Genomic DNA, 19697 nt, shown 5'->3' with positions numbered 1-19697 from the left:
TGCTTGAGCGAGCTCAAGAACTGAACTTGACATCGAGAATTTGCATTTCATGTTTCCCCAACATTGGCAAGAGAAGCAATTCTATCAACAGCTTTCTTAAAGCTTCACGCATCTCCTAGGAATTCCTGACTTACAGATTTTTTTCTAGAGTTCTCTTTGGGTTGATTTGTCCCATAAGAAATAAAGAAAGAATTCCCAGTCAGCACCAGAAGGAAAGAAATATGCCACTAAATGTTGACCATTTTTATCACTGTAGCACAAATTACAAAAGAGTTGCTTCACCTGAAATCAGAATCTAAACGGTACAACAAAAAGAGCTTGTATAGCCGTATGTATATACATCTCAAGGTCACTGCCTATGCAGACAAACCTGAAAATGAGCCCAAGAATTATCATTCTCAAACTTGTATCCTTATTGTATGCTCCAGCATTTAAAAAATTTCAAGAGAGGAGGTCTGAATGATCTCGATAAAATAAGCATGGAACTGGAAAGAGGGTTTTTAAGCTTCAAGGCTTTAACGAGTAGCTTCAACCAATCAAGCCCTGTATGAAGATGGCTTGGCATGACTATCTGCTGGACGAATCTATTTCTTCTTTGCTAGCTTTGGGTTCTTGCACATTCGAATGCTTTCGGGAGTAACTTCTACCAATTCATCTTCCTGGATGTACTCAATGCAGTCATCCAGACTGTATGTCAATGGTGTGTCAAGAATCACTGCAGAAAGAGGAGCACAAAATTTGCTTTTACTTGTTGCAAAAGTACAAGGTACAGTATCTTTGAGTATGCACTTTCAGTAACCAAGAATGAAGTACAGTTCATTAAGCACATATAGCAGTTCTTATCCACTTGAAGATGGGTTATTAGCATTTCCATCATTGTATTTTAATTGGTTCCAGGTAGCATGCAAACAATTGAAATTTCATATCTGAGAGCCACGGGAAATCTCTAAAAGTAGTTAATGCTTTTCTGAGGTTCTGGAAATAAGTTTACTAATACTTAAGGCCAGTCAGTGTAGGCCATATATTCTCCCCATGATTCTTCCAGTGCAATGATCCATGTTAATGAGCAGTGTCCTCGTTTACCAAGTAAATCACAGAAAAGATGCTCTTCTCAACCTGCTCACTAGGTGATTGCTGGCTTTTGGGGGGGGGGGGGGGGGGGGGGGGCAGGTTGAGAAGAGCATCTTTTCTGTGATTTACTTGGTAAACGAGGACACTGCTCACTAGGTGAATGATGGCTTTTGGGGGGGGGGGGGGGCAGGTTGAGAAGAGCATCTTTTCTGTGATTTACTTGGTAAACGAGGACACTGCTCACTAGGTGAATGATGGCTTTTGGGGGGGGGGGGGTGGGGGGGGCAGGGGCAGGTTGAGAAGAGCATCTTTTCTGTGATTTACTTGGTAAACGAGGACACTGCTCACTAGGTGAATGCTGGCTTTTGGGGGGGGAGGGAATGAAGCTTGATTGAGATATCTAAAAGGTTATTCTTCCAAGAATAAGATATTCAGATACATAGGTTTCAGTTTCAATATATTCCTTGTTAGTGATTTTCGGGTGATATATGAAGCCAGCACAAATACTGGGTGCCTGAATAATTAAGGTTAATATTTGAAAGAGAGAGAAAAAGGATTCTTTGTCAGTAAAGATTGAGTTACTGAATTAAGTCATTTTCCAGAATTATTTCAAAAAGTGAAGACAGATTAAGCAGCTTATTTTAAAACTCAAACATTTATTAAAGAGAAAATGAAAACAAAACTACATGTATATCCTGCCATGGTAGTAATATTTGAGCTCTCAAATATAAGATAAACATAGATTCAGCTTTAAGCCAATAGCTAAACCAACAGCAAGTGAGAGGTTTAGCATTTTGAGAATCTCTGTACAACTTCTTGCTGGATTTAACCATATCCATCCACAACCAATAGAAGCATCTCTTATAGGAATATATACCGGTTGAAAAGGTAAACCATTGAGGTCAGGGTAATGTCACCATATTTATGTTTATGTATACATAACAGTTAGATTCCAGTTACCACCTTTTGTATATATTTTTTTAAAGAAGTTCTTACCATTTTTAATTTGAACGTACATAGAACTGCAGAAACTAACCATGATCAACTTATCAAGAGTTGGTATTATTATTCGAACCATACCTGTCTGCTCTTTGTTTGATCGAATGTTTGTTGCAGCTTTTTTCTTGCACACATTAAGGGCCAAGTCACCAGGACGCTGATGAATGCCTACAATTTGACCTTTATAAACTTCTACACCGGGGCCCACAAACATCTGACCTCTTTCCTGAGCACTAGCTTGAGCATATGAAGTAGTAGTTCCACCCTCAAAAGCAACCTGCACCATAACTTTCACTCACAAATTGGTTCCAATAACAAACATATTTCGAGTAGAAACTTTGAGAAAAAGAAAAAAAGTTCAATCCACAAACATTGGAAAGAGGAATCAAACAAAGGGCCAAGGATTAAAATTTAGTTGGATTACCAACGATCCCTGATCTCGGGTGCTAATGTCACCCGCCCAAGGTCCATAGCTATCAAATACTGTATTCAGAACTGCTGTGCCTCGAGAAGCAGTTAGGATTGCATTTCGGAGTCCGAGGAGGCCACGAGTTGGAATCTTATATTTGACTAATGCTGTACCCTCTGACCTGCATATAACAGAAGTTTTACGTTAACAGGTGAAGCAAAGGAAGTTGTTTCTTTCCCTGGTTCTGGGAATAGCCATTGGACTCATTTAAATCAACTTAGTTTCTTTCACACAGTAGCATCACCACTATTAACAAAACTTCTACAACATGATTCCATAACCCTCACAGTATCAGATCATAATGAGTTATGCTAAATCAAAGGTATACTACAGACCCAACTCCTTGCATATCAAACATTTGCCCACGCCTTTTTCCAAGAAGCTCAACTACAGGACCCATGTACACTTCCGGCACCTCTACAGTAGCAACCTGGACAAATACAGATAAGAGGCCATTTGGCTTAAGAAAATGAAGAAATGGTTGATACAATTCTGAGATCAATTTTTTTGCATATACCTCCTTACTAAAAATACTAGGGGACTGTTTTTGCCGCCATAGTAAAACAAAATGATGGAAAAGTTATTTTCCCTTTGACTAATTTTCTGATTGGAAAACTTTCCTTTTGGCCAATTTTCCAGTGTTTGTGCCACAACGGGAATTAACGAGAAATCTTATGGTGTTTGAGTTTAGACTAGAATAATTTTTTTACAAATAATGAAAAATAAGTTTAAAATAAGAGGCAAGTGATCAAGACCCACTTTGGTGCAGCAGAAAAATTTTCTGTCACCAAAAATGGCACAAATGAAGAAAATTTTGCTCAACAGAAAAATTTTCTCATGGCATTTTTTTCCTACACTTTCCAGTTGGCACAAACACACATAAGAGGAAGTCATTCTCTGGAAGCAATATAAATGAGAAAGCCAGTTAATCCTAACTGAACTATTACCTCAAATGGCTCTAAGACCTTGTCATTTACTTTCTTGTTTATAACCTTCGGTGGCCCTACCATAAATTCATATCCTTCTCTTCGCCTAGAAAAAGTTGAAGCAACATTAGAGAACTAAGAGCAGACAAAGAACAAAAAAATAATACAGCAAAAAACATCCTTACATGTTTTCTATTAATATGGTAATATGTAGAGTGCCCCTGCCACTAACAATGAAGGTATCAGCAGTTTCACCATCATCAACCTTCATTGCTAAATTCCTCTCAAGCTCCCTGTAAAGCCGATCTCGTAGGTTTCGACTAGTCACATATTTCCCCTGAAAGAGAGAGCAAATGGAATCATCATCCACAAGACTTGAAAGGAAGAGAGAGTGCAAGAGACACATAGAAGGTGGCGGGAGAAATTTTCTCCTTGATTGACAACATACCTCTCGACCAACAAAAGGTGAAGTATTGATAGAGAAAGACATTTTGACAGTTGGTTCCTCCACCTTAATAGTAGGTAATGGCTTCCCAAAAACTTTATCAGCAATTGTCTCCCCAATCTGAACAAAAGCAAGTACTTAGTTCTAAAAGAAAGATTAACCCGTCCCAGATACCTTGCTACCTGCGCTATTACTTGATGCTTTAGGGTTAAAGGAAATTAGAAAGTATGCTGACCTGAATATCACTGATACCACAAACAGCACATATATCACCGGCTTCAACAGACTGGACAGGTGCCCGGGAGAAGTTCTCATACACAAAAAGTTCGCTGACTTTAGCATACCTGCATGATGATTCGTCTGAATTGCAAACCTAAAGACATGAAATTGGCATAGAATTATTACCGTGTGAATACTTGATCCTTTCTTGGTAGAAGAAATCTCCAGCATAGGACTAAAATTTTTGGTATTGCCATTTGTGTATAAAACTAGTCACTACGAGTCCAAAGCACAAAAAGAGCCATGACACCTTTTTTTACTTTAAAAGTGAAAATGAAATAAATTTACATTTCATCAACAACTCACCAAGTTCACAAAAAAATTTACGGAACTTTTTTTTCTTTGCGAGATGTAAAGATTTTGATCTGCAATTTCTCAAGCCATGCAAATATTGATGCAATCACAGGAAGAATTATAATCTTACAAGAACTGCTACAGCTGAAAACTAGATGGAGACACCAAAGGAACAACGGATAATACTAGTAGAAAGCAGAATAAGTAGGCATATAGTCAATGTTCTGATAAGGCAACTAACAACTACACATCGTCCAATGGTTCTGATTACCCTAATTTGAGTTTTTGTCCCTAGTCAATCACTTAAGCTCAGTAACTATTATAGTTAAGCAAAACAATATGCTGACTCAGACATTATAAATCAGGTAAATGCAGCTCCCCACCTTGACATCCATGCCTTTTTGCAACTCCCCAGCATGCAAGCGCCCAATAGCTATTCGTCCTTTATGCTCATCATACTCAAGATTTGTTACCTGAAAATTGGTAGGAGTCACTAATCTATAACTGAAAACGATATATTTAGATTGTAGAAAAACAGGAATCACTAATATAAGTAAAAATTATGAAAACAATATCTTAGAGAGTAGAAAAACAGAAAAAATCAACATGAGGAAGATATTAAACAGCAGCATACAAGACGAGATAATTTTGACTAGTGGCAGACCAAAAGTCAAAATCATGACTCATGACTCTGTCTTAAGGTATAACAATACGTCCCTACTTAAGAACAAGTTTTTGATTTCTTCAAACAGTTGCTCACTCTTTCATTTTCAGATATTTTTATAGGGCTATAATTCAGTGCTTAGGGAGATAATTTATGAAAAATAACCCTCGTAAGACTTGCATATCGTGTCATTATTAAAGTATTATGCAAAAAAAAAAAAAAAGAAAGACAGGACTCAGATACAAGCTGCTCTATATATTTTCTTACATAGAAAGACAGAATTAAATTGTCCCAAAAAAACCTTTTCTACAGCCCGCAGAGATCCAAAGAGCAAACCGTGAAATTAGTGGAAAAGTGGTAATGATGTAAACACTTGCTTGAACTTCTAGGGACTCCCTTTTACACTTTCAGGCCATCCACACAATTTAAGTTTTTCATACTAAGAGAGGAGAACTGCTCCAGCAGATATTCATACAGAAAATACATATTACCTGTGTCATCAAATAATACATGCTACAGACAGGATATTATTGTCCCAAAGGCAATATAACTACTAACAGAGAGGTGCATCAAACAAGATCGGAAAGTTTTCGAAAACCAAAAAAGAAAAAAAAAAAAACAAGAGGAAGAAGAGGGCCAGGATTTATGCCTATTCATATGTATCTTTATTAAGAACAAACCACTTACAAGCATCTGCAGTGGACCATCTTTATCAATAGTAGGTCCTGGTATGCATCTAACAATTGCTTCAAAAAGAGGTCCAAGATCATCTGCCAAATTGTCAGAAGACAAGCCAGCCTTCCCCATGATACCACTTGCATAGATTACTTGAAAATCACACTGCAGATAAAGAGAAAAAAAGACACGGAGATTACTGTAAGTTATACTTTCTTCAAATTATACAAATCCTACAAAAGAATCAGTGTCCGAAAGATTAAGCCTGTGAAATCATAAATAACTACAACAAAGAGGTAGATAGACCTGTTCATCTGTAGCATTTAGTTCAATGAAGAGTTCAAAGGTAGAATTGATCACATAGTCTGGGCGAGCAGATGGTCGGTCAATCTTATTTACAACAACTACAACTGCATGTCCAAATTCTAGGGCCTTTTTAAGTACAAATCTGGTTTGTGGCATTGGCCCCTCCACAGAATCTACCTAAAAATAAAGCACAACTGCAATTGGTCAGCAAATTACTTATCATTGCAAACTGACACTTACAGTACCTAACAGTATAGCTTGTCAAGAAACTCATAATTAAAAACTTATTTCTGGAGAGATTTTCAAACCAAGTTGCTCGGGAGAAAATAGCACAACTTGTCACGGTGCGCAGGGAATATGAAAATAATTAATGAAAGGACTAGATATTCAATTATTGAACCCTTACATATCTCTTTTTGTGGGAATGTACTCCTGCACTTCCATTGACATGATTTTCTATCAAGTCTCCAATTTTCCAGGGTTTAGGAGACTTTATTGTTAGAATTTTTAGTAATGTAAACATTCATTATCAATAACTAAGACAAACTGCCATTTCTTGGTTGTCCTATTCAATGCCTTTTTAAACTTATTGAATTCCATCAAGAGTGCCTAATTTGGGAAAACATGTCTATATTGAATCCGCAAGGTAAATGAATAGAAGGACAAATGAATAGCAGTTTTTTGTGAGGTGCTTATAAAGGGAGAGAAGAACAAATAAAATAAATAGGAAAATTAAGGTTTGTGTTTTTAACAATGAGGGGAATCTTGTATATCCAAAAACAAGAATCTCAAAACTCTGAAATTACCACAAGAAGAACACCCTCGACCATGTTAAGAATGCGCTCGACCTCGCCCCCAAAGTCAGAATGCCCTGGAGTATCAATAATATTGATCTTTGTATCCTTGAATCTAATCGATGTATTCTTGCTAAGTATGGTAATCCCCCTTTCTCGCTCTAGATCATTTGAATCCATTATCCTCTCTTGAACAAACTGGTTGTCACGAAACACCTGCAAAGAGTACAACCAATAATTATCTTGTTAAAGTTAAGTTTTTTCCTTCCAAAATGACTAGCCAAGATTAGGAGGTCTCTTCCAAATTAATAAGTATAAAACATTGTCATATCCCAAGCAAATGTGGTGCAATTCTTCCACACAACAATTCTCTCAGACAACTAACCTGAAACCTGAAACACATGAGCAAATGTAGACTGCTGAAGTTTTTTACCCACCAACATATATATCCCATATGCACCAAAGTTTTGGGCAAGAGCAAGAACTTAAATAATATTAGGTGCTACACTTATGCCAGAACCACTTATACCAAGCTCTTTGTCTTGATTACATATAATGTGCTGGATTCAGATCTTGAAGGCATATGCTCTAGTCCACATGGAGCAGGGCCAAGTCTAGATCCGATTCAGTCCAAGTACTTTTAAACAGAGGTTTTAGGAAACAAAATTATTTTTACACCTGGATACGGTATTGAAGCTTGGCGGAAAAAAGAGTGAAGAAAAAATGTCAACTTTAGTTTAAATCAATAGTTGCAATTTTAGATATATCAAACCATGAAAATTCAACATTTCCGGCAAGATGCCCGTCCAGTGAATGGTTATTCATTTTTAGTGAGCCAGACTCAGTCTCAGACCCCTTTTGGGCATCACAAGTCATGTTTGGACCGATTTTTCATGGGTTGGTTCACTTGAATCTGATCCAGACCAGGCACATTCTCCAGCTGATATACAACATAGCCCTTTGCCATTAAAAAATAAATGCAGACATTTGGGTCAATGTTTAAACATTGTATAGAGAGAGAGACAGAGAGAGAGAGAGAATCCACAAAAGCACATTTTTCTTATTTGACTCCAAGGCCGCAGAGGTAACCAGTCTCATGTTTTCCTTTCTATTTATTAAAGTTTCAAATTTTGAGCCAAAAATAGTAAATACTTAATCTCGAGTATTTAGACTCATCCTCTTACTACAGAGAGAAGTTAGTGAACCATCAGAACTGTTAAACTGAAAGTGGTTACCTTTTAACATGATCAGTAACTGAGCAATCCTGTCTAATATGAGCATAGAGAAAGTTTCCTACTCTCTCTACCGAAAATGTCGATTTTTTGGAATTGAACGGAATACAAATGCATATTTTCTCGTATTTTAGAGGCTGAAAGAAAGAGACGATGGACAAACTTCAATTGAGCAATTTTTAATTTAATGTTTGCCAGTAAGAGTCACAACCAGGATGAGAAAATCCACGAGAAACATGCACTCAGCTTGTACAACGCCGTATGAGAAAAAAGACGTTGTAGATGATTACACATGCCAGGACACTTTTATTGTCTAAAGCTGATTTTGTCTCTCACAAAAATCAATTTTGAAATTAAAATACTCAAAGACAATATAAGATAACATGAAACTTAGATGAAAACTTGCCCAGAGATGTGACTCCATGAATACGCCAACAATTATCTAAGCAATATACAATTGATCATCCATGGAAGTAATTGCCAGAAACGGAGACTCAATCAGTCATGAAATACTCCCACACTACCTTTGATTGTTTCAGCATCCCATCCACCAGAGTAGTTTTTCCGTGATCCACGTGAGCTACGATTGCTATATTGCGCACATCTCTTCTCGTCCTTGACTGACTCCTTTTTTCCACTGCAAAGTTACCCGCTAGGCCGCTATAATTATTTCGGTTAAAAAGCTCGATTCAGATAATGAATTCAAGGTGACCACATTTGTTATACCTGCGGCAGTCTCCTCCGTCGCCGAGGTAGAGCATTTGATTGTCGAGTGTCTGGAAGCAAGAGGAGCATGCAAGTGCCTTTTAACGGCCGCGGAGTAAGAAACGCTGCGACCGAGGAGTTCTTTCGCGAGACAAAGTGAGGAACTGTTCTTCGTAGAGTTAGGGTTTGCCCGAGTTAGAGTAAGAGGACAGGAGGGCTTGACAGAGCAGCTGAAACCAATAGCCATTTCCATTGCTCTCCTGAGCGAGAGACGAAGAGCAACGGATTTGGCAAATGAGGCTGTTGCGACTCTGAGCTTCTAATGAAACGAGTGGAGTTCTATTGGTTTTGTTTTAGCAGGAAGCACGGTAGGATGAGGTGTACAACTTTCTGTGGACTGCCACAATTTCAACCACAGAGCGCGATGCTCTAAACGAAATTTCTGACCGTGGATTAAATGCCCAGAGCGGGCTACCGCATGCTGTATCTTAACATTGGCCACGTGTCGAACCCTGCACGCCCTTCATCTTGCGCTTTCCGCCGTTCTGCATGTGTGGCTTCTTTTTATTTCGTGGACAGTGGTGCACGGCATTCCAAATATAACACGATAAGGGTGGGTTGGGTTTGGTGGATTTTGCTTAGAAGCGGTCCGAAGGCGCTAGTAGATAAATTATGGGTGGCATGCATTTGGCACGACTCTTTGGAGTCCAAAAACTAGTCTTTAATCAACGAGCTACTAGCCTTTAAATTGGTCATATAATCTATTATTTATATTTATATTATTCTTAAACTTAAGGGTATTTTAATATCTTACCCTTTAAAATACATTTTTATAAGTATAAATAAGGGTATTCTTGAATTTCTAGAAAAAAACATGTGACTAATTTGATGTAAAATGAGTATTTGTTTATAATAAAGGAAATAAGTAAAATCTAAATACAATTAAACTACTTTTGTTCCAATTTATACCCATAATCTAACACTTAAAATAAATCATAGTATAATTAAATAACTAAACTCGATTTACGTCAATGCATTAAAAGGAAAACTCGATTTACGTCAATGCATTAAGAGATATCGATTTACATCAATGCATTGACCATTGATGATTTCAATATTGATATCTCCCTCTAATGAAAAATTGAGAATTAACTTGATAGTTAGAAAATAAACTTAAAAATATTTATTTTAATATATAATTATTCATATAAAATATAGTTATTTATGGCAAAAAATGCTTAAAAAAATAAAGTTTTCTGCTATTGCTTGAAATCGAAGGTTATTTTTATCTTTTAATTGCTAAAATTGAAATAAAAAAAAAGTTAATAAGGAGGGCATTTCCTTGGGATATTTAAATTGGAGCCGTGAAGGTGAAGGTGATTTATTTTCCCACGACTCCGCTGCGTCGAGTTGAAGCGAGAGCAGTGGCCCCCTCACGCACGATTTTATTTACTCATATCTTCCAAGGTTCTACTGTAATTTTCGTAACCCATCTCCTTTTTCGAATTAACTTCCCATATCCTGGACACTCTCTACGTCTTTGTTCTCTCTGATTCTAACTTTCCTTGTAGCGGAGCCATTCTGTGTCGATGGAGGAACACGAGAACAGTTCGTGGAACCTAGCAAGTACCTGGATCGTTGCAGACGGAGCTCTTGAGAACTCCGTCTCTTTTGAATCTTCAACGTCTCCTATTGAAGAAGACGCCGTAGTTCCTTCGGGAGATCTTCTTGTGTTAAATTCTCCTTCTCCGGATGCGGGCCCTTGCGAAATAACAGGTGACTTGAAAATTTTGCGATTGCTCTGGGATTGTTGCGATCGTCCTTCGATCTTGATGTGATTTAACTATGTTATGTTTTTCTCTTTTCTCCCTGTTCTTCTTGCAAGATTTCCGAATGTCTTGGTTAAATATGTTTAAATTCCAGTAGTTTGTGAAATCCAGGAAGTGTATTTTTCCGTGTTAATTTCTATTGAATGGAGAGGTAATTTATACAAAGCCAACGATCACGCTTCTTTTGTTTGTATTTTACTACGAGCGGTTTGGCGCTGATTCACGCGCTGGACTTACCTGTTCAGAGGAGCTCTGTTGCATCCCTTTCTGTTCGCTTCCAAAATTTTGTTTTGTGGTATTGATGAACTTATATATGTTTTAACATATTAGTTTCTGACTAAAGTACTTTCAGGTTGATGGATATCAAGATGGTAGATATTATGTTCTACAGCAGTTGTCTTCTTGCTCTAGAAAATAGAGACAGTTTGTAGGTCAAACTTTACCAGAATTTGGGTTTAACAGGATTTTCTATCAAGACGAAACACTTTGCTTGAATTTTATTACTGGTCGATGTATTTCATCTAATATTACTTCTCCTTTTTATGGGAAAGCACTTTCTTGAATGGAACTCTATCGCTCTAAAAGTGAAGTGGTTAGTGATCCTTCGACATCATTAAATAATCAATGAGGCAGCTCTACATATTAAGGCAGTATAAAAAGGACAATATTACAGGCTCCAAGTGTTGTACGTGTACCTAAATGCTAGAGTTCTTTCATATGGTGAGAGGCATCTGCCATAGCCGAATTACTATATTCATTCTATAATGGCATTCCTTCTTGGAGGTTTGGAGGAAAGATTGTATAGTAAGTCTGGCTGGTGGAATATTTCGTATAGTTTGAGAAATAAAGCTATTCAGCGAATTCCATCTCCAAGTGATGCATCACTTTCTGATTGGTTTAAGATTACATTGATACCCAATATCTCTTCCGGATCAAGGTTCATCAATCGTACCTCATCTTATCATCTAGCACTACTTCTTGTATAGAAACAAATATGCTATTTGCAGTAGATCAGCTGCTTCTACTAGTTGCTTACATTTGCAAATTGCTTACTGGCATCAGTTAATTATAGATGCTCAGCCTTTACTGATATTCATTCATGGAAAGAGCTGAATGAACTGTCTTATTCCCTTATAGTTGTTGAGTGTTGTACTATTAGTCACTTAAAGAGATGTTATTGTTTTTAGATGCTGTCTAAGAGCAACAAGACCTCAAGCCCCTCTATTGCAAAATGTTAAAATAATTAGGTAAATGGTTCTCACTAAATGTTTGGATAGACTTCAAAGTGTACCATGGATTCTTAGTTGTTTAAGTTTCCAAAAGAAGTAAACTAGTGATTATTTAATTAGATGTTTGTAGTAAATTATCAATGGCAATTATTGATCATTCGGTTGATGTCTGATATTGCGGTTCGACCTTAATTCTGTTCTTGCCATTAGGTTCTAGAGTAAGACTTGAACAAATCCTTCTTCATCACATAGATGAAGATGTTAGAGTAACTATTATAGAGGTTCTAGGCAAACTTAATTTCTTTAAGCCCTTAGAAATAAAACCAATTGTTGAATGGGAAGCAGTCCCTCATTGAGAAGTTGTAAGAAAAGTGCTTAGGTTATTAGGTTGAGCAATAGGCCTCCAAGGTGGCTAGTCATTCTAGGGTGGAACCGCACTCAACCCTATAGTGGTATCAGAGCAGGATATGTGCGTGAGCCAAAGACAAATCTGTGCTTCCTATGTTATTTGTATTGTGGGGTTCATAACGTGGAGATCTGTGTGTTGTAGCGCAGCGGAAGCATGGTGGGTCCATAACCCACAGGTCCCAGGATCGAAACTTGGCTCTGATACCAGTTGTTACGATCCCAGATCTAACACAACGATTTGTAGGGAAAAAGAAGAAAAGAGAAGAATCAAGCCAAAGGGAAGCTTGAAAACCCTAGGTTTCTTAAGGAGAACACACCCCTGAGCTCGTTGAGGAGAACTCAAAACCCTTGTTTACTCTAAATCAATACCTGCCCCTTCTCATTTCTTTCACCCCTTAAGTAGGGTTGATGTTAACAAGGTTCAGGATAAAATATTACATTAATGCCCTTGCGGCATATTGACTTTTCAATTGAAATAAAAATGAAGTAAAAGTAAATTAAATAAAAAAATTAACTTAATACTAATTGGCTCAGTCACTGCGCCTCTGCATGACTCAGCCTATTATTGAGGTCATAATAGAGTCTTTGTTTTATATTCTCTATTGGGAGTTTGTGGCCATGTCTTAGGCCTGCTATGTGTAGGCTTAGACATGAAGCGGGATGTTAAGTGGGAAAAAGTCCCAAATTGAGAAGTGTTAAGAAAAGTGATTAGATTATAAGACTGAGTAATAAGCCTCCTAAGTGGCTAGTTATTTTGGGATAAAACCGGCTCTACCCTTATACCAATAAACACTTAAAAAAAAGGTTCTTGGCAAACCAAAATGGTATGCTATTATATCAGATTAAATATGATAACTGAAGAGGAAATGTGTAAGTTATCATGAGCTTTTAATACTTTCCCTCTTCATTGTGGTGTAGCCATATGAAGAATAAGGAAAACATTAGCACTAAGTTTAAAAGAGTAAGGAAGGGAATTGGTACAAAAGAAAAGGAGAATGGAAGAAAGGAACAAGGAAAAGAAGACAAACAAAGAGAACGTCGAAAAAGAGTAAAGCAAGGAGGGAAACGTAGAGAGAATATAAGTGACTGCACTTTCCTCGTGGCCTCGTTTTGCTATATCTACTAGATCGGGAAGTTGCAAAAAGAGCTTGTTACTAAAAAAAAAAACATATTAGAGGAAGACGTAACTATGGACTAAGGCAGATAAAGAAAAGATAGACATCTTTAATAATTTTGCCAATCTCTTCAAGCTGGATCATGGCTGCCCAGCTTGGAACAGACATAACCTAGTTATGGAAAGCTAAAGCTTTGCTAAAGACTTTTGTTAGTTAATCTTCGAGCACACATGCTGTTGTACAATCGCCTTTTAATGACCTTTTTGTGTATTTCATTTTTTTTAAGAAAATAAACAATGAGAAACTATTTCATATGCTTGGTCCTTAATTAAATAGAGGAAAATAAACAATGTAAGCAATGGGATCCCTCTCCAAATCAGCCTAGAAGTACTTGATGGGGTATTCTCAGTTTGGGTTTTCTTTTGAGAGTTCCATATGGCTGTAAATTTGTACAAGTTGGATTGACTAAGGATTATTCTGTACTTGATTATCTGATGCCCGTTCTGTAATCCATTTAAGCCACAATGGGTAAGAGATGTTTGATCACCAATTTTGTTTACCCAATTTCCATGGATGAGTTGGTAAAACGGTAATAAATGGACAAGATGAAGATCTAAAAGATCAAAAAGATAATTATAGGATAAAAGATCTAAAAGATAATTATAGGATCATAAAAACATTATGAAAAACCTAAATTATATTAAAAACCATAAACACTTTTAAAAATGTACCTGAGCATATAATTAATAAACTTTCCCATCTCTTCAAATTCCTGAGATCCTGTAGAATGTAATTTCCCCTTCTCTTCAGTGTCCTAGGTTTCATTGGAATCTGATCTTAGACCAGCCATGTGCATCTTGGAAGGTAACTCTTTACTCCACTTTCACTGAGAGCCTTATCATTTGTTGTGACCGTTGTGCTAGACTTGTCCGTGTTGCCATTCTTTGTCCACACCTCAAGCATTGAAACTTCTTCCAAACAATTAGCTTGAGTTTTTTTATTGGCCTTTCAAATCACGATCTTCTAGGAAGTCATCAAATGTTAAAAAATTTGTAATGCCCTTCATGTGTAGAGAGGCAAGACCTAGATCTTTGTATCTTTCAGTTCATCTGCAGCAGAAGGCAATCCAAATTCCACATTGCCATGAGCATCTAGATTTGGAGTAGGATGAAGTGTGTGAGACTCCATAGAAGCTGTAGTTAAGAATGCCGATAGGGTTGAAGATAATGCATCATCAATGGAGATTGCTGGCTTCTCCATAGGAGGGTCCTCCCCTACCAACTCAAATAACTCATCACCTCTTTGACTTTCATCATCATTTGAAAACTCAAGAGCAGTAACTAACAGAATGGGGGACAAATGGAGAGTAGATATTGCATGATTATCCTTTACAAGCACCAAGTTATCCTACAAAGATGACTTGAAATCTTTCACAGAGTCATTGCTATATGGAGTTGGTTTTAGATTCTTCACAAGAAAATTCAGGCACTACAATTCTTGATGAAATGAATGAAGCTGAAGTTGGGGTGTTTCTCTAGCTAGTTCATCCAGTCGTTGCTCCAATTGTTTTAACCTTGTTTCCGTGCAATTGAGGAGCTTCCGCATATTTTCTTTAAACCTGTAAATTGAGTGTCTCTGGAGAGTTCCATAGGCTATGAATTGGTACAAGTTGAAATTAGTGAGGATTATCTTGTTGCCCATCTTGATTATCTAATACCCATTCTGTAACCCATTTTAGCTGCAATGGGTAAGAGATGTTTGACTACCCAATTTTTTACCCAATTTCTTTTGGAAATGCAGGTAACATGGTAAATAAATGGATAAATGAGGTATAAAAGCTCTAGAAGTTAATGTATAAGGACATACAAACATTGTGAAGAACCTATAAAATATATTAAACATTGTAAATACTTGTAGAAACGTACCTGGGCATATAATTAATAAACTTGTTTGTTGATGGCCATGTAAAGGTTATCATTCTATTGAACATGGAAAACATCTGGAGATTGAATCTGTCTAGCATTTCATTAACTCTTCTCAATCGCCTTTGATAGGGAATATGACCATCCTTACCCCAATCTTCTTAATTAGCCTACTTAAGCTGATATGGCCAAAAACTTTACCAAATTGGGGTGTTCGTGAATGTGGTTGAGCTGTCAAAGAAATGCTTTCAAGTTGAGTGGGAAAAAGTCCCACATTGAAAAATGAGAAGAAAAGTTAATAGCTTATAAGGTTGAGCTATAGGTCTGCTAAGTGGGTAGTCATTTTCGGATGGGATTGGACTTAACCAAAAAACCGACATGGTATCGGAGCACATGATGTGTGTGGGCTCAAAAATTCAATTTGTGCTCCCTAGGTTATTTGTGTATTTTGGGCTCCATAAAGTAGGAGTTTGTGTTGTGGGTTCCATGGAGGAGTCTGTGTGCCCCATTAGAGGGTTTGTGCCTACGTCTTTAGCCCGTTATGTGTAAGCCTGAATGCGAAGGGGAGTTTTGAGTGGGGAAAAGTTTTACATTGAAAAATAAAGAGAAAAGTTGATGAGTTATAAAGTTGAGCAGTAGGACTCCTAAGTGGCTAGTCATTTTGGGATGGAACCGGGTTCAACCCGAACCAACATTCACATTTTGGTCAATTCGGCATTATTTATTTAGGGGACTTGTAGGAACTGTTAGAAGTTTTTCCACACCATTTCAGTGCCCCTTTTGCCGTTAATATGATTCTCAGATTAGCAGAGGACAAGGGATTTAACCTCAGGTAGAGATTGGAACTTTATTAACTTTATAAGAGATTAGCTGTGTTGAAATTGTGAAGTACATGAAAAAGGGTATTTCGGTCATTTTCTATTTTGTGTCCCTCTAAGTGTTGCAATAGTTGGTCAATATGATAGGAGTCTATATTTCAAGTTTCAGGTTATTTTGATAATTGTTTGGGGAGTTATTGAATTTTATCTAATGAGAGGCATTATTATAATTTATCTGACTGTCACTTAAGTGAGTTTATTAAATAGAGAGGGCTGGAGTTTCAGCCCTAACGTGTGCTTGTTTCACATCTCTTTCTATCTCTCTCTTGCCTTTTCTTCCTTTCTCCTTCTTCCTCCTCTCTCTCTGTCTCTTCTTCTTTGCTATTTCTCAAGCTTCTTCCACATTCTCTAGGAATCAAACTCCTGGTTGATGGTCCTGCAAATGGAGCTACAGGCATTTGGAGCTAACGGAATCTTTTGGAAATTTTTTCTTTGGTCCTTGGCTTAAGTTCATGATTTTAATTTTATTTTCCATTTTGTAATCAACAATCTCCGGAAAAATAAGACTTAATTAACCATTTATCGTATCCATCTAAAGTGGCCAGTGATAGACTTTGCAAAAAAATATGATATCTTCAGGGTTTCATTGAGTAGTTTATCACTTTCCTGTATGTCAGAGAAAATTTATGTTCTTTAATTTAAAAAAAAGAAAGAATAATGACCAAGCACTGATGAACATATTGATGAGTACTCAATTTATCTGATAAGCTAAATCAATCACAATAGACATGACGTTTGGGATGGTGTCACCAGTTGTACTTCTTGCCCGGTAGATTTAAGCACCAAAATGGTCATAGTGGATCCTGAAAATAGTCTCTTCTATTTTTTATCTTATTTGGTTCGTGAAATTCATGCTTTGGCATTTTGATTCTAATGATTGTAGTTTCATGTTGGTTAATTTTTTGTGTTTGATCATAAAATCCTGATTGATAAGATGATTGCATTAACTATAGCTGTAGATTTGCTTTGATGTTTTGTGGCTGTCTGAGTTTCTAGTATCAGTCACTTCCTTTATCTTTTGAAGTGATTTAGTGTTTGTGTTGCAGTAACTTTCGGGCAAGAACATGAGGTTCACCAGGTTTATGTGAAGAGCACAGCTCGAATTTATGAGATCTACTATTTACCTTGCAAGCAAAGCTGCAATGAGTATCTCTGCACTGTGCGTTGTGGGGTTGCAGCAAAAGAAGAAAAGTTGCTCAATGTTGGTGATACAAGGGAAGATCCTTCTCGTCATGCTGAGAGCTCAGAAGTTAAAGATAAAACTGAAAATATCAGCAGTTCCTCTGAGGAAGATGGATGGGTTGAAGTGAAGAATCCTGAATCTTCTTCAAGCTGCAATTCTGGAAATTCTATTTTGGAAGAAATAGATGAGAACATTAGCAGAGCTAATCAGGTACCCTTCATTGCTGCCTCATCTTAAGATTAGAAGAGTTCTTTTGATTTTTATTTTATTTTTTTGCAGAGTACTTCTTGCGATACTTGTATTCTAATGAGAGAAAATTTCAGGATTTTTATGAGGCAACAGCAGAAATCACTGATGCTAGTCCCTGTGTCTCGATTACCCTGCGATTTCTATCTCTTCACAGCAAGGGTTGTGTGCATATTGATAACATCTACATATTTGCTGATCCTACCGAATCTGGCAATTCCAGCCCTCAGTTAGGCTCCACAGAAAGCTCAGCTGGGAGTTCGTTACTGACATTGCTTGTTCCAAGTCTTCTGCAATTATCTAAATCAGAGACTGGCAGAACACACGATAGAAATACTTCTGACATCTTATTGAGATATGGTCTCCAAGGTGGAATGGATATGACCAAACCAACTCATTGTAGAACAGGAAACACAATGCAACAAGAGCATAACTCCAAAACCACAGGTTTACAGGTAGAGAGAACTCTTGATGTTGCTGTTGAAAGAGAAGAACCGATGAATGTTGCATGTGGCAAACAGACACTTGAGTCTGTTTCAAAAGAAGAAACTTTGGTATCTAGTAGTCTGGAGAGAGTGCTGAATCAGCTGGATTCACGTATAGGCAGGATAGAAGCTTTCTGTTCAAGGTTTGAAGAAAATATGCTGAAGCTCCTGAGTAGCACGGAAACAAGGTTCCAACAATTGGAGCAACGACTGGATGCACTTGCTATGAGAAACACCCTATCTTCAACTTCATTCATTTCATCAAGGATTGTAGCGCCTGAATTTTCTTGTGAAGAGTCTGAGACCAACTCTATACAAAAGGATACTAATGAAGCTAGTAGCATCGACTCTGTGAAAGATTTAAAGTCATCTTTGCAGGATAAATTGGTGCTTGTAAACAATTTAGAAGCACATTTGGAGGATGCTGCTGCAATATCTAGTCCCCATTTGTGCCCCACTCTGGTAATTACTGCTCCTGAGTTTTCAAATGATGACGAAAGTCAAAGTGGTGATGAGTTATCTGAGTTGGTAGGGGAAGACCCTCCCATGGAGAAGCCGGCAATCTCCATTGACGATGCATTAGCTTCAGCCCTTTCGGCATTCATAATTTCAGCTTCTATTGAGTCTCACAAACTTCATCCTTCACCAAATCAAGATACTCATGGCAATCTGGAATTTGGATTGCCTTCTGCTGTAGACGAAGTGAAAGATACCAAAGTTCCAGGTCCTGCCTCTCTACACATGAAGGATACTACAAAGTTGCTAACGTCTGATGACTTCCAAGAAGATCGTGATTTTAAAGGCCAAGAAAATACCCAGGTTAATTGTTTGGAAGAAGTTACCACCCTCGAGTGGTGGACAGAGCATGACACCATGGACCAATCTGATACAAGTATGGTAATAGATGATGATGTTCCTTGTGAAAATGGAGTGGAGAGTAACCTCCCAAGTTTTGTTGCACCTGACACACAAACTGTCCGCCCTACAGTGTTATTGCATGAGACCAGCACGACTGATCTAAAGTCAGGTATCAATGAAACCCAGCATACTGCTGAGAGTGGGAAATTGCATTCTTCTGGATCCCAGGATTTTGAAGATAGGGGGAAGTTAAGTAGTCCAATGGCAGTTGTATGTTGTCAAAACGCAGTTCAGAATAGGGAGCCTACTGAAACTGGGAGCGACCAAGGACTAACCTCCAACCGGGAATCATTTTCTTTGGAAGTTAAATTTGTTAGGGGTGATGATTGGACCCCTCATTTACCTCTTGAAGCCCTTCTATGCGATACTATGTTAACAGGGGTAACGGAGGTACAAACTTCTGGATGTGAAGATAAAGATGCCTCGTTAGCTGATCCATCCAGTGACGTTCATATCCTGGGTGTGGGTGCAGAGCTGCTTATCGACACGGAAAACATGCCATCCGACAATAAAGAATCAAATGGCCACGATGTGGAGTCATTTCCCAGCCTCATATGACGGAGGAAATAAAGAGTGCTTTTCATCCCTCAGAAAGTGTGCTATGTTGCACGATAAAAAAATCCGA

General features: G+C 37.6%; 2 protein-coding genes across 2 annotated transcripts; one reads left to right on the top strand and one right to left on the bottom strand.

Moving 5' to 3' along the window:
* Window positions 1–220: 220 nt before the first annotated feature.
* LOC137936208 (putative elongation factor TypA-like SVR3, chloroplastic) lies at window positions 221–9162 on the bottom strand. Its single transcript, XM_068780776.1, has 14 exons — window positions 8881–9162; window positions 8679–8791; window positions 6935–7138; window positions 6129–6305; window positions 5835–5987; window positions 4867–4956; window positions 4146–4283; window positions 3914–4030; window positions 3651–3802; window positions 3487–3571; window positions 2875–2969; window positions 2495–2660; window positions 2152–2347; window positions 221–715 (listed from the first exon to the last, which is right to left on the bottom strand). The coding sequence occupies exons 1-14, from the start codon at window positions 9110–9112 to the stop codon at window positions 585–587; spliced, it is 2049 nt and encodes a 682-aa protein (XP_068636877.1). The 5' UTR covers window positions 9113–9162; the 3' UTR covers window positions 221–584.
* A 1150-nt stretch (window positions 9163–10312) lies between these two features.
* Window positions 10313–19637, top strand: LOC137935891 (uncharacterized). Its single transcript, XM_068780290.1, has 4 exons — window positions 10313–10326; window positions 10431–10635; window positions 17287–17633; window positions 17747–19637. Exons 2-4 carry the CDS (start codon window positions 10449–10451, stop codon window positions 19628–19630), a joined length of 2418 nt encoding a protein of 805 aa, XP_068636391.1. The 5' UTR covers window positions 10313–10326; window positions 10431–10448; the 3' UTR covers window positions 19631–19637.
* The last annotated feature ends 60 nt before the right edge of the window (window positions 19638–19697 follow it).

This window comes from Aristolochia californica, unplaced genomic scaffold (genome assembly GCF_029961685.1).
Source record: "Aristolochia californica isolate CCGP_79_NKW_82.1479 unplaced genomic scaffold, dmAriCali1.0.hap1 SCAF_7, whole genome shotgun sequence".
NCBI lineage: Eukaryota > Viridiplantae > Streptophyta > Magnoliopsida > Piperales > Aristolochiaceae > Aristolochia > Aristolochia californica.
Note: the sequence above shows the minus strand (reverse complement) of the source record. Positions and strands in the feature narration are given on the sequence as shown.